At 39.3% G+C, this 14408-nt stretch overlaps 1 protein-coding gene across 1 annotated transcript; it reads left to right on the top strand.

The window, feature by feature from the left end:
• The first annotated feature begins 3337 nt into the window (after positions 1–3337).
• On the top strand, positions 3338–8713 carry LOC131679631 (uncharacterized). The gene has a single exon (XM_058960365.1). It carries the CDS (start codon positions 3338–3340, stop codon positions 8711–8713), a length of 5376 nt encoding a protein of 1791 aa, XP_058816348.1.
• The last annotated feature ends 5695 nt before the right edge of the window (positions 8714–14408 follow it).

Below are 14408 nucleotides of genomic sequence, written 5' to 3'. Positions count from 1 at the left end.
TTTACTCTCCAAAGTAATCTTTTCCCTAACGTACATTTGGATTTATTAAAATTTATATGTAAAAGTATAATCTAAAAATTTTGATGGTATTTTAAATAAAACTTCTTGTGACAAAGATCCACATTAGAGTGGGAGATGGTTATATGAAAAAAATAAAATTTGGCTCCGAGTAACTTTTTGGGTCCCATTTAGCTCCCAGAACAACTCTGCGAATTTTTAGCTCGATCGATGAAACTATATTTTTGCGCCCACGGTTTAAAGTTTACATGGGATTTCGTACGGGAAAATTGTCTTTTGCAAATTAATTCTTCCAAGAGTCGCCCGTTATCTCCTGCAAATAAACAGATGTCTGATTTTTATAGGAAATTTGTCAAGGAAACAAAGTCTAGAAGACTGCAAAACGATCTGATGCTTGTGAAAAAAGTTATTAGGCAAAAACCGATTGATGCCCTGAAGATTGATTAAAATTTCACTTTTCATAGCATCACTGTCAGAGGTTTTATTATATATAAATTTTTTTAACTTTCTCTTATTATGTACAAAATAAGCCTCAATTTATCCCTCAAAACCTTGCGAAGTGGCCAAATAGTATAGATAAACGATTTAGATACGTTAAGAGAGGATTAAAACAAAATTGAGTATAATTGGACAACCAACAGCAGTGGAGCTAGCAAAAATGAATATTTTATCAATCGTCAGAGCATCAATCGGTTTCTGCTTAATAACTTTTTTCTCAAGCATCAGATCGTTTCGTGGTTTTCGAGACTTTTTTTCTTTGTTAAATTTCCTATACAAGCCACATAACGATGTATTTTTAGGAAGTAATGGGCGACTCCTGGAGGAATTATTTTGTAAAAGTTAACTTTCCCATACAAAATCCCATGTAAACTTTAAGCAGTGGGCGCAAAAATATAGTTTCAAGGATCGAGCTAAAAATTTGCACAGATGTTCTAGGACCGAAATGGAACCTAAAAAGTTGCTCGGAGCTGGAATCTATTTTTTGTCCCACCCTAATCCACATGTGACCACAAAGAGGACGCCAGTGCTAACTTTTTATAGAAGAGAGATAAAATATCAAGATGTTCGGAAGAATTATTACAAAATGTCTGTTCTACAACTTTGTAGAAGACACCTAATTTCTATCTCTCTCCGTTGAAAAGTTAGCGGTAGCGCCCTCTATGTGGTCACAGGTGTAACTAAAATTTTCTAGCCAAAAGATAACTCGTATTATGTACTACAATTCTTCTACTATTGAGCTAAATCTAACCATTATTTCACAAAAGTGTATAGTTCGTGGGAATCGAGTACTGATACACAACCATGCACTGCTAGGCCCCATGCAAAACTGACTCATACATCACTTCGCTAAAAGCTTAATAATTTTATTTTTACAATGTCGGATTGACTAGTAGTCTTCGGCAAAGTTGTAGACAATTAAATTATCTATCTTATTTTCACTTACAGTGATAATACGATACATACAGTGCCACCTATCGTCGAAAATGCGAGCTAGTGGGTTTTCTCCATGTAAACTGTCGAAAAATTTTACATACAAACTTCAGGCACGTTGGTCCGGTAGCTAAACTTGTCCGATTTGCCTGAAATTTGGTGCAAGTACTCCTGGTAGAATTATGAATCGACTCAGGGGTGGGCCGATGGGGGTCATTTTTTCCTGTCACTCTAATGTATACACTTGAAAAGTCATATACCGAATGAGTGTTTCGAATTCATCTCATTAGTAACTGGCACCAACTTAGGACCAGTTAGACGCTAAATCCAAACTAGCACGAAGTTGGCACCAGATTGTTCTTTGTCCCGATAACCAAAATCTGGCACTGTACAAAATTTACTGGATTGAACCAATTTGAGCAGAATGGCATCACTTGGGATTAGTCAGTTGCTTTAGGCGTTCGCATTAGAGATGCGTGAGTAAATCAGGATTCCACCTACCAGTGAGATGAGACGTTTCTAACACATATCACTTTTGGATCATACATTAGTTTGCAAAACTCATGCGAAGTTCGCACCCAACTAGCGGTAAGATGAATAAAGTTTCGAATTCTGCATGAATAAAACCTCGAATAAATCATAGAAAGTAACTAAAACAAATATTTTAAAAATTATAACACGGGTAGAATGATTAATTTAAATCAAACTGAAAACATAAATAACTCAAATTAGTTCAGCTTATTAAATGCAAAATTAGACTATATTTAAAAAGTGATCAATTAATTCAAACTCACAAATTGGATTAAATAAATAAAAGGAATGACTGAATATGAAAGAAATCAAATAAATAAAATGAATCAAAATAAATACCTATGATCGTCCATTTGTTTAATTCCATCATCAAAACAACGATTTTTTTCCAAGCGAATAGAAGCAGGCTAAAGTGATTCGAATGAAAAAAAAGAAATATTGTTACAAACATAATAAACTATCGCCCGATGATTAGCCTTCTTATGGCGGTAAGCTTGAATCTAGTTGGTACCGCCACACGGTACTATCTTTGATTTTAGGCCTGAGTTTAGTCCGGCCTAAGACGTTAGTACCTGTCATTGCAGAAATGGCTGCATCTTGAACCCAAATGAAAACAGTGTAAAAGGCCGCCATGTTCCTCTTGCATACATCTTAATAATTTGAATCAACTTTTCGAACTTTATGTGCTGTTATGAAGCCGAAATAAGAACAATTCAAAATTAATAATATGTTTTATTTGTGAAATGAATTTTGATATAGCTAATTAGAAATAAGAGTGTAAATAATAAAATATGCGATTTGGTTGGTAGCAGGAAATGGCAAACGCAGGTTTCTACCTATACACTCAAATGCCACGAAGGCAAGCAAATGAATTGTATTAGTTAGTCTGAATATAAATGCGTAAGAGACACCACGTCTTTTTTCTTCCCATCAAAAATTCGAAGGCCCATTAGTACCCGCGAACCTCTCGAAATCCCGCGAACAAGCCTCTCGAATTCCCGCGAACAAAAACGACACCGTAAGCTAACGTCGCGAGTGTTGGATTTGTTGCGAGTGCAACCCATCAAGGATTTAGTTCACAACAAAGTTGGTGCCGAAACCCGGGAGGAATTCCCACATAAAAGTGTTGAATTGGGATTCCACGTGCTGCTGGTGGTGTGGTCGAATTACTCTCGCACCCAGTTGGTTAAAACTGGACAACTCACTCTCGTCGTCGACCGACACCCCGCAACACGGAATTGCTACGGATTCCCGAAAGGCCGTCGTCAAGCAGCAAATCCAGCAGTTGAGGTTAAGTGTTGCCACGTGTCCAAACCACATCGAATTAGCAGGTGGCTAATTGTATATCATTTTTGTAATGGCTCCAAAGAAAGTCGCCACCAGGAAGTCTTCCTCGAAATCGACTCCGGACAAACATTCTCTCCATTACAAAACTCTGTTGCGGCGGAGAAGCAATATTCTTGGTTCGGCGGAACTCATTCAGAAATTCTATACGGAATTTACACCGGACCAGACAAATCAAGTGGCAATTAGGATCACACACCTCGATGACCTCTGGGAAAAGTTCGAGTGTGTTCAGGAGGAAATCGAGGTACTCGAGAATGAAGTGGAGAGTTTTTCGGATACCCGGTTGCAGTTCCAAACAATGTACTACGAGCTGAAGGCAGCGCTGCTAACCATTCTGCCACAAACCACAACAGAGCAAAATCCCATCGTAACAGCTGTAGGACATCAGCCTCTTGCTAACCACACACTATCGGTGAAACTTCCTGAACTTCGCATTCCGGAATTTAGAGGAAATCCGGAGGAGTGGATTGAATTTAGAGACCTTTTTAAATCGGTGATCCACACTAATACTAATCTTTCGGGAGTACAAAAGATGCACTATCTGCGCAGCTCCCTCAAGGGCGAAGCTGCCCGGCTAATAGCTTCGTTTGCGATAACATCAGACAACTATGCGCTCGCGTGGAAGACTATCACCGATCGTTATGAAAATGTCAACTTTCTCGTGAAGCAACATATGTCGGCGATTCTAAAAATCCCTTCCGCGCGCAAGGATTCCGCTGCTAGTCTAGCTGAGGTTGCAGACGAATTCAATCGTCATGTTGGTATTTTGGACAAGCTGGAAGAACCGGAGAGTCACTGGAACTCCTTTCTAGTGGAACGACTGAGCAGTCTACTGGACGAAAAATCGCTGTTGGAATGGGAGAACAGGTGTAAGGACGAAGAAGCACCTCAGTATAGTGACTTGCTAGAGTTTATCCATAAAAGATCGCGTACGCTGCAAAAATGCAAGATCGTTAGTGGTACGCCCTCTACAGGCTTTAACTCTAAAATGAATAAGGGAAAACCGTTTTCGTCTCATGTGGCCTCCGACAATGTTCCAAGATGCCCAGGATGTAAACAGCCACATATGGTAACCCAATGCGAAACCTTCCTTAGGCAAACACCCAACAAACGCCTTGAATTTGCAAAAACTCATCGCTTATGTATAAATTGCTTGCGCGGTGGGCATATGGCCAGGGATTGTAACAGCAGTCTGTGCAGAACGTGTGCTAAAAAACACCACACTTTGCTGCACCTACCACCATTAGCAACGGTACCACACGGAGAGGAAAAGCATTCGTCAGCTGTCACCCAAGCAGCAACGGCTATCTGTACAAATGAGGAGCACAGCACTTCGCCGTTGGTAGTGGAGGAACAATCGCATATGTCACCTGCCAATCGTGTCGCATTAGAACCAGCTTGCTCGTATCACCCACATGGAAATGTTACGACTCTTACTGAATCCAATGAGCGCCAGGATAACGTCGTCTTTCTATCAACAGCTGTTGTTGGTATTCAGGATATCAGTGGTAAAACTCATCATACCAGAGCCTTGTTGGATAGTGGATCTCAATCCAATTTTATTTCGGAGGCACTGTGTCAACGTTTGGGCTTGAAGCGCTCGCGAATCAACCTTCCCATTAGCGGTATAGGCCAGGCCGCTGTCACTGTACACCATAGAGTGGATACCATTATTGTTTCTCGTTTTGGCACATTCGAACATCCGTTGAACTGCTTGGTGCTGCCAAAGTTGACAGTTTGTTTGCCTAGTCAACATGTGGATGTGTCTCGCTGGAAAATTCCCCCCAACATACCATTAGCGGACCCAAGATTTAATATCAGCCGTGGAGTTGACCTGATTATTGGAGCGGAACTGTTTTATACCCTTATCGAACCGCATCAGTTCATTCTTGCTAATGAATTTCCTCTGTTGCAGAAAACTCTTCTGGGCTACGTAGTTTCAGGCAAACTCGCTACAACGGATAAGAATAAGGTGGTGTGTCACGTCGCAATGGAACAAGATTTGAATATTCAATTGGAGCGGTTGTGGGAGATCGAAAATTTCGACATCGGAAAATCGCCATCTCAGGAAGAGCAAGAAGTCGAATCCCATTTTCGTGATACAGTGTCCAGAGATAAGGATGGACGTTACATCGTTCGGCTGCCATTTCGAGAAAATATGATATCCCTATTAGAGGACTCTTATACACCAGCATTGCGGCGATTCCTGATGATGGAGCGACGATTTGCGGGAAATGTGCGTTTACGTGAAGCCTATACACAGTTCCTGGAAGATTACGAGCAGTTAGGACATATGGAGGAATGTTCACGTATTGTAGGCCCGCAGTTTTTTCTCCCCCACCATGCCATTCTTCGTCCCGAGAGTAGCACGACAAAAATTCGCGTCGTCTTTGATGGTAGCAGTAAGGGAGCAGGCAAGCTTTCGTTGAATGATATTCTCCACAGTGGTCCTACAGTGCAACCTCCTTTGCTGGCTACTGTGATCAATTTTCGGATGCCTCGATTTGTTTTCACGGCAGACGCAGAAAAAATGTTCAGGCAGGTCTGGGTGCATCAAGAAGACCGCAAGTTCCAACAAATTATTTGGCGAAAGGATCCGTCCGGACCACTGAAGTATTACCAACTGAAAACCGTTACATATGGTCTGTCTAGTTCACCCTATCATGCTGCCAGGGTCTTAAATCAACTTGCGGAAGACGAGGGTCAAAATTTTCCTCGGGCTGCACAAATTGTTACTAAGCGAATTTACGTTGACGATGTTTTAGCTGGTGGCGACGACATTGAGGAGGTCGCAGCAGATTGTGCCGAGCTGTGTAATTTGCTTTCGCTTGGCGGATTCTCACTAAGGAAGTGGTGTTCAAATGACTTAGCAGCATTGAAGCATGTTCCCCAAGAGCTGTGGGAGGTTGCTTCAGAGTTGGAGATTGGACGTGCAGAAGGATTGAAAACTCTTGGCCTCTTGTGGCACCCTCTGTCGGACCAACTGGCCTTCAAAATTCCAGCGCTGGCGACGACGGACATCGTGACCAAACGTTTGGTGGTATCGGAAATGTCATCGCTTTTTGACCCGCTCGGATTAGTCGGACCAGTTGTAGTTAGCGCCAAAATATTCGTGCAACGTCTCTGGGTGAAAAATATTGGCTGGGATGAAGAGGTTTCCGAGGAAGATCGGATTTGGTGGTTAGGATTCCGCCAAGAATTAATACAGCTTCAGCAACTAAAGATTCCTCGACGCATCGTAGGGAACATCAACCGAGAGTATACACTACACTGTTTCTGCAACGCCTCCACGAAAGGGTACGGTTGCTGTATCTATGTTACGGGCCCAGACATGGAGGGACAGCTGATAACGCGACTACTCATTTCGAAATCTCGAGTCGCACCTGTACGACCATTGACAATTCCTCGTCTAGAGCTTTGCGCTGCTTTATTAGGAAGTCAGTTGATGGAAAAGGTTCGAACTACTACAGACTTCACTGGAACTGCAACGTTTTGGACGGACTCGACGATTGTACTCCATTGGATTCGCTCCCCTCCTGCAATTTGGAAGGTTTTTATCTCTAATCGGATCGCTGAGGTACAACAACTCACCAAAGGATGCGAATGGAGACATGTACCAACTTTCCAAAACCCAGCCGATCGTGTGTCTCGTGGGACACGTCCTAGCCAGATTTTGAATGACACATTGTGGTGGCATGCTGCTAGTTTTCTTTCGAATATGGTCGAACCCTGGCCAATCATATTGCCAAGTCTATCTGCACCAACACAGAGAACATTAAATACTGAACGACGGGAAATGGTCGTATTAACAACAGTCACGATCGAAGATGGTTTGTTTGAGCGGTACTCGGAGCTTGGAAGGTTGCTGAGAGTTGTGGCTTGGTGTATATGTTTTTTCAACAATTGTCGGATCTCAAAGCAACAACGCATCATCGAACGTCTACATTCTAAGGATATTGAAGGTGCTTTGAAAAGACTAGTTCGACTATGCCAGGCAACTACATTTCCCCAAGAAATTCGTCAGTTTGAATTGAATAACATTCGACCTAACCACACTGTTGTTTTGGGAAATAATTCGCCTCTCAAAAACATGAATTTGATACTGGACGAACATGGATTGCTGCGACTTGATAGTCGTTTAAAAAACCTCAAGGACACGTTCGACCGCAGGTATCCAATGGTGTTACCGGCACATCATCGTTTCGGGGAATTGATAGCGCGATCATTGCATCTTCAGACGGCACACTCCGGCCCGTCATTATTATTGGCAACTATTCGACAAAGATTTTGGCCGCTTCGAGGCCGAGAACTTACTCGCAGGACAGTGAGAAAATGCATCACATGTTTTCGCTGCAATCCAGCACCTTCACAACAACAGATGGCTCCACTTCCATCGGTTCGAGTAACTCCTGCTCGTGTCTTCTCAAAGTCCGGTTTGGACTACTGTGGGCCGTTCAATGTGCGTCCGTTAGTTGGGAGAGATGCCAACGTTAAAATGTATGTTGCGGTTTTTGTATGCATGGCGGTGAAAGCAGTGCACTTCGAGGTCGTTCCCGATTTAACATCCGCCGCATGCATAAATGCAATTAAACGGTTCGTATCTCGTCGTGGGCGTTTGACTGAGTTGCATTGTGATAATGGTACTGCGTTCGTTGGTGCTGATCGCGAGATGCAGGACTTACGCAGACGCTACAGACAACAGTTCCAGACAGATCACTGGGAGAACTACTGCCTTGAGTCGGGAATCACATTTCATTTTATCCCGGCTCGGTCTCCGCACTTCGGGGGACTCTGGGAGGCCGGAGTAAAGTCTTTTAAGTTCCATTTCCGCCGTATCTTTGGTGGTCGATCGTTCACAGCAGATGAATTGATGACAGCAGCAGTTCACATCGAGAGCATACTCAATTCTCGGCCTCTCACCCCCCTGACAGACCATCCAGATGATCTAGCGGTGTTAACTTCAGGACACTTCCTTATCGGGGAACCAATGTTTTCGATGCCCGAACCCGATTGCACCGATCTCAAGGTCACGCGATTATCACGTTTCCAGGAAATGCGTCGTACTGTTCAAAATTTCTGGAAATGTTGGTCCAGGGATTACCTCGGTCAGCTGCATCAACGCGCGAAATGGAAGAACCCCAATGACAACATTCAGCTAGGTGCACTTGTGTTGTTGAAGCAGGATAATCTACCACCATTTCTATGGAACCTTGGTCGGGTAGTAAAGACTTTTGCAGGCGACTCTGGATTGGTGCGTGTTGTTTTGGTGAAAACCGCTCGAGGACTTTACAAGCGAGCAATTACGGAAGTCCGTCATCTCCCAATAGAAATAGCTGATGACTCAGGCAGTTATTCGAATGTCTCAGCAGACTATCAAGAGCAATAGTGGTTGAAACGGAGGGTTTCAACGGGCCCCGGGATGTTATGAAGCCGAAATAAGAACAATTCAAAATTAATAATATGTTTTATTTGTGAAATGAATTTTGATATAGCTAATTAGAAATAAGAGTGTAAATAATAAAATATGCGATTTGGTTGGTAGCAGGAAATGGCAAACGCAGGTTTCTACCTATACACTCAAATGCCACGAAGGCAAGCAAATGAATTGTATTAGTTAGTCTGAATATAAATGCGTAAGAGACACCACGTCTTTTTTCTTCCCATCAAAAATTCGAAGGCCCATTAGTACCCGCGAACCTCTCGAAATCCCGCGAACAAGCCTCTCGAATTCCCGCGAACAAAAACGACACCGTAAGCTAACGTCGCGAGTGTTGGATTTGTTGCGAGTGCAACCCATCAAGGATTTAGTTCACAACATGTGCAATATTATGGCCCATGTTGCACACAAACGATATGAGGGCAAGTAAGCAAGTTTTATCCCGTACGAAAAACAGGTATAATCGAATTTTAAATGCATTTTTTTTAAATATTCTTTATCGTCCTATACCTAGAAGGTGCTACACGCTCATTTCAAAACGCCACATCGAAGAGTTATATTGCAGGTTAGCAGAAGTCGAATCATATTGAAACAAACTGCCGAAGAAATTTTATAATTGGATTCAGAGATGAAAATTGTTTTCGTTCGTTAGTTTACCTATGGCTATCAAAATGAGTAAAGTTTAATTTGCTCACAATTTTTTAGTTATTTTTACATGAGGAAAATAATATATAATCACAATTTGTTCCCTTTTCTAGTTGTATCTTCTCACAAAGAACACCATAAGCAAGTGGAAGTTTATTTATATGTTTACTGGTTTTGAAAGAGTTCAAAACTAAGATTGAATGAAAAATTGTAAATGAAGCCATGCCATATAGCCTAAGTAACACTTTTAAATATGACGGCAAACAAACTGTTACAAATATTCTCATTTTGATCGTTATTTAAATGTTATCGGAGCTTGCTTGTATTGTTTCGTAATTTATAATTTTCTAGCATATCTTGAACGATTTGCATTTCCGCTGTAGTACAAATTTTCGTTTAATTCTTTATGATCGAACAGATATGCACAGGGTATGAAAGAGCTGTGAAAGCTGAGACTAGACGGATGACTTGGCAAAATGACGCAAAAAGTTGAATACGGAAAAATCGCTTAAATCGTGTCGGAACTTAAGGGGGTTTGTGTAAGGTATTATCGGCAAAAAATTGGACACTTTAATTTGTTTTCGATGCAAAGATTCTTTGTCTTTTCAGTCAGGTGCCACATCGAAAACTTGTTTTGCGATATACACCATAACTCAAAATCTACTGGACAAATGTTGAGACATTTGCACAGTTGTTTTTCACAGCATTTCACAAGTAATTAAGGGAGCTTTTATTGTTTGGTCGATTTTCGATTTTTTCGTAGTACTTTGAAACCAAAGTCCGATTATTGCTAAAACAACGATTAACATGTTATTGTAAAATAATAATATTTAGCAGTTTGCAAAAAGCTCTTGTAGTTGCCTGGGCAATGATGTGAAGAAGAAGAATTGTGCAAAATTCAGAACGATTGGTCCAAGAAATTTTGTCTGCATCCAGTATCAGGTTCAATCTGTAAATTTATAATTGTCAATTCATTATCAGACAGATGGCAGACTATAGGAAGTAACTAATTATAATTTTTATTAATTAAAATTACTGGACATTTGGTATTTCAGGCATGATTGGATAATCGTGCTGATAATTTGAATTACTTCATTTTCAGCAAAGTAGGTCTGCCAAATTCTATATGCATGGTTAGTAGACTAGTTGGGTAGGATGGTATAATAAGCCCCATCAGGCTAAAATTTCAGTTTTCCATTCCATGGACGACATAATTATCTGAAGCAAATAAATAATTTTTATGGCATTTTTCATGTGTTGCAGAACAGCAACTGATACAAACTTTTCAAAAGATGTAAGCTTCCACTCTTTTTCTATAAGCATTTGATTTAATTTGGAACAGGCTGAACTGACAAACTACTAAGTGTAATGTTAGAGAAGCTCTTGAAGCCCTTGGAGTGGCTAGCGCCTAACAATACAACTCTATAACGTTCTCGATAGTATGCACCATTATTAGCAAAATAACGTTTTAGTCAATTATGGATCTTGAATAATAAATTGTTTAAGCGGTTACTCCACTGTAGAATTTTAAAACAATCGATTTTTTATTTATTAGTCTAAAATGTGCTTTAGGATGTAAAAAATAATATCCCAAAACATGGAGCACAAAAACAAATCAAAAATATAATTTTCATTCATTTTGCCGCAACGCTTCTTATGTATAACCCATGTGTACTGCAAACTTTAACCGCGTTTTTCTCGAAACCACTGGCCGGAAATGTAACTCGAGCAAATGATTTTTGGTCGCTTTGAAATTTTCACAGTATATTCAAAATTGATTTTTCTAGTCACGTACGCAGGATTAAATTTTTTATTGCTTACTTTTTTATTGATTAACGATTTTGTGTAGATTTTTATGACATTCTCTACGTTTTTTCACTCAAAACTGCGCCATTTCGCTTAAAATCAAAAAAATTATTTTATTTGATACAATACTTATGTTATAAATCCCATTCAACAAGATGTCGATTCACCATTTTATTAAGCAATAAAAAAATTCTCGAAATAATCAGACTATTAAATGGCAAAAACAGTGAATTTTAAATTAACTTTATTGTATAGTTTTTTAACATAGCCGTGTATTGCTGATCAGAACGCAGCAATGCAAATGGCAGCATCATGTTACCGGAAGAAGACAAAAATATGCAAAAATTTGTCATGCTTCTCTTGCATACATTTCGTTATTTTCAATCCTCTCTTCGGCTTTCTTCTGGATAAATATGGCTCTCTTTGCTCGCAATAAAGATGGCAATAAATAAGCCAGTTTATCAGGTAGGAAAGACAAGCACTGTCGAACTACACTAATAAAATAAAATACCAATTAATGCGTAGAAAACTACGCATTTCCAATAAAAGTGGAATAACCCATTAAGTGGGTAAAGAGTTCGTATCCATAAATGAATACAGATGTTGTACGTCAACCTGGGTATGTTTTACCCTTCAATTTTCACAGAACTGTTACAACAAAACGCGTGAAAAATATCCATTCATGAAAATCGCGTTAGAATGAAAAATACTGTCAATAGAATTATTTCTGAATTAAAAACCATAAAATAACATTCATTTCACATGATTGTCTCCTTAACTACTTAAACAAATAAAACCGCCAACTGGATATATTTTTAATGGCTGGATCTTTTGGCTGCTCTAAAAATGCCAGACGCATATTTGCAACATCCTCAGTAGTTAAACAACCGTTTTTTATGAGCATTGCCGAAACGTTCCGTTTCCGCCACGTACTCAGATGCAGGCCGGTAATTTGCAGCTTCCGCTACGAACCCTAGTTTGCAGGTTAACTCGCTTAAAATAATTCTTAATAACTTTTCACTCATTATTAAGAACAGTATATCCATTGACATTATCTCATCGAGTAGTTGTGAAATGAATAAAAAGCACCAATTGTTATAAGCAATAAAATACCCATTTTTTGACAGCTCATAAAATGGGTAAAGTTTTTTTTACCGTGTTTATCTACCCGCATTTTTTTATTTCCTCGTTTTTTCCTTCTCTCTACACGCTTGATTCCAATTGCACATCAAAGGGTTACAGTAGAGCACGTTTGGATAAATTGAGATCTATTCAATCAATTCAGATCAAAGTTGTTTCTGTGAATTAGAAACAGAACTACAATAAGAATTGTTTTGATTCTTTTCTTTTTGCTTATCGCTAAGAGAATAAGTGGGACCATATAATTCGTTAATATAAATCGATAACATATTTTCACGAATGATTGCCCATATATCTATTGTATCACACATCAAAGAAAGTAAATAACGGAAGAAAATTATTGTTTTTAGGGGATAGATCCAAACAAAAGACAATTGGATATAGATCGTAAAATGCAATATTTTATGAATTTACTTACACTGGTCGTTAGCAAATTGAATCAGAATGTTAACAGCTTAAAAATTTGCTCCACAAATACCCTACGCTAAGAGTAAATAATTGATTTTAAATATGGCTATGTTCCGATAAGAATAAAATCACATAAAACTTCTGAATACAAAATGTTTTGAAATTTATTGTGAACACAACGGTGATCAATATATTTATTTCGATTTTTGGCATAAATCGTTGCATTGATGCATTATAGAAATAAATCTATATTCTATCTGCCACAGTGCAAAAAAAAATTAAATATAACGCTCGTGAATATAAATGATCATTCTGTCAAAGTTTAATTTTCTGTTTGATCTTTGTTTACTTTTTATTTAAACCTCGCTGAAAAATGTGTATAATTTTAATTCGCAGACCTTCATTGATAATTGATCTTTATTCCAAACATGTGAAAATTCAGTTAAAACGAAAATAAATGCTCACCCCACGTCGATAGGTATCATGTTCAATTAGAATGACACTCACAGTTCATTTTAAATTCAAATTGAAATATTTTAACCAATTTTTTAATCAAAGTATGAAATCTCGACAAACATATAATTCCGGCTGAAAAGCCAACTGTCAAAATTCTCTTTGAAAGGGAATTCCGGACAAACCGTTACTAGCCAATCACAGATGTTGGCTGTAAACAAAAGAGAAAAAAATTCTCTTCCATTAACTGCTATGAACTGTGTTTATCCAGCGACGGTTTGTCCGGAATTTCCTTTCAAAGAGAATGTTGACAGTTGGGTTTTAACCAGTAATCATATTTTTGTCGAGAAATAACTATCATGGCACCAATTACAACCGATGGTTTAGCCACCTCTAACTCGACGAGCGCCTATTCAAACTGAATAAAAACATGCATATGTATATCAATTTATTTTCTTTTGTGCATATTATGTCACTACAAAGTACTGCACATCATCGGCCAACTTTCAGCTATCCAACACGTTAAAGTTCTATGTTCAGAAACATATCGGCAACAAGTTGATAAAATTGTTCTCAAACCCTATGGAACGAGATATTTGACGATGAAAAGCTATTTTACTGCAAGAAAATATCGAAATGAATTTACTCATTTTCTTTAACTTGAATTTGTTGTTTTTTAACATTGACGTGTAACGCAGATCAGACCGCAGCCATATAAATGACAGCATCGTTTGATTAAAGCTTACCAAATATTTTAGGCCGGTTTAAAAGTTAGTCCGGTTTAAAAACAGTTAGTACGGCTTTGTGCTTACGGCTATTAGTGCACTTTCGAAGTTTTTTGAAAAACTGCTTAAAATCTAAATCATGTGCTTTGTTGATCAGATGCAGCTTTTGAGTCCGTTACTCACGGTGCCGGTGGTTGAATGACAAGCGTGACCGCCACTCATTCCAGTTGGTTTGGGTTCAATCCCAACCGAGGTCGTTGAGATTTTTCTGTGGTGAAAAAATCTGTGGGTACGTCTTCCTTCGGAAGAGAAGTAAAGCCGTTGGTCCCCGGTCCATGAGTTGATGGATTGATATCTAGTCCAGATAGTGGAGTCACCTCTCTGGGCGTTCGCATTAGAGATGCGTGATACTTGTGGAGTGCGCATTAGTATATACGGCCTCTAGCAAAAACAAGCATAGGACTAAC

This window comes from Topomyia yanbarensis, chromosome 2 (genome assembly GCF_030247195.1).
Source record: "Topomyia yanbarensis strain Yona2022 chromosome 2, ASM3024719v1, whole genome shotgun sequence".
NCBI classification, from domain to species: Eukaryota; Metazoa; Arthropoda; class Insecta; order Diptera; family Culicidae; genus Topomyia; species Topomyia yanbarensis.
This window is presented reverse-complemented; position numbering and strand designations above follow the sequence as displayed.

Excerpts from the sequence above, each read along its gene's own strand:
- LOC131679631 (XM_058960365.1), top strand. The coding sequence starts at position 3,338 with ATGGCTCCAAAGAAAGTCGCCACCAGGAAGTCTTCCTCGAAATCGACT.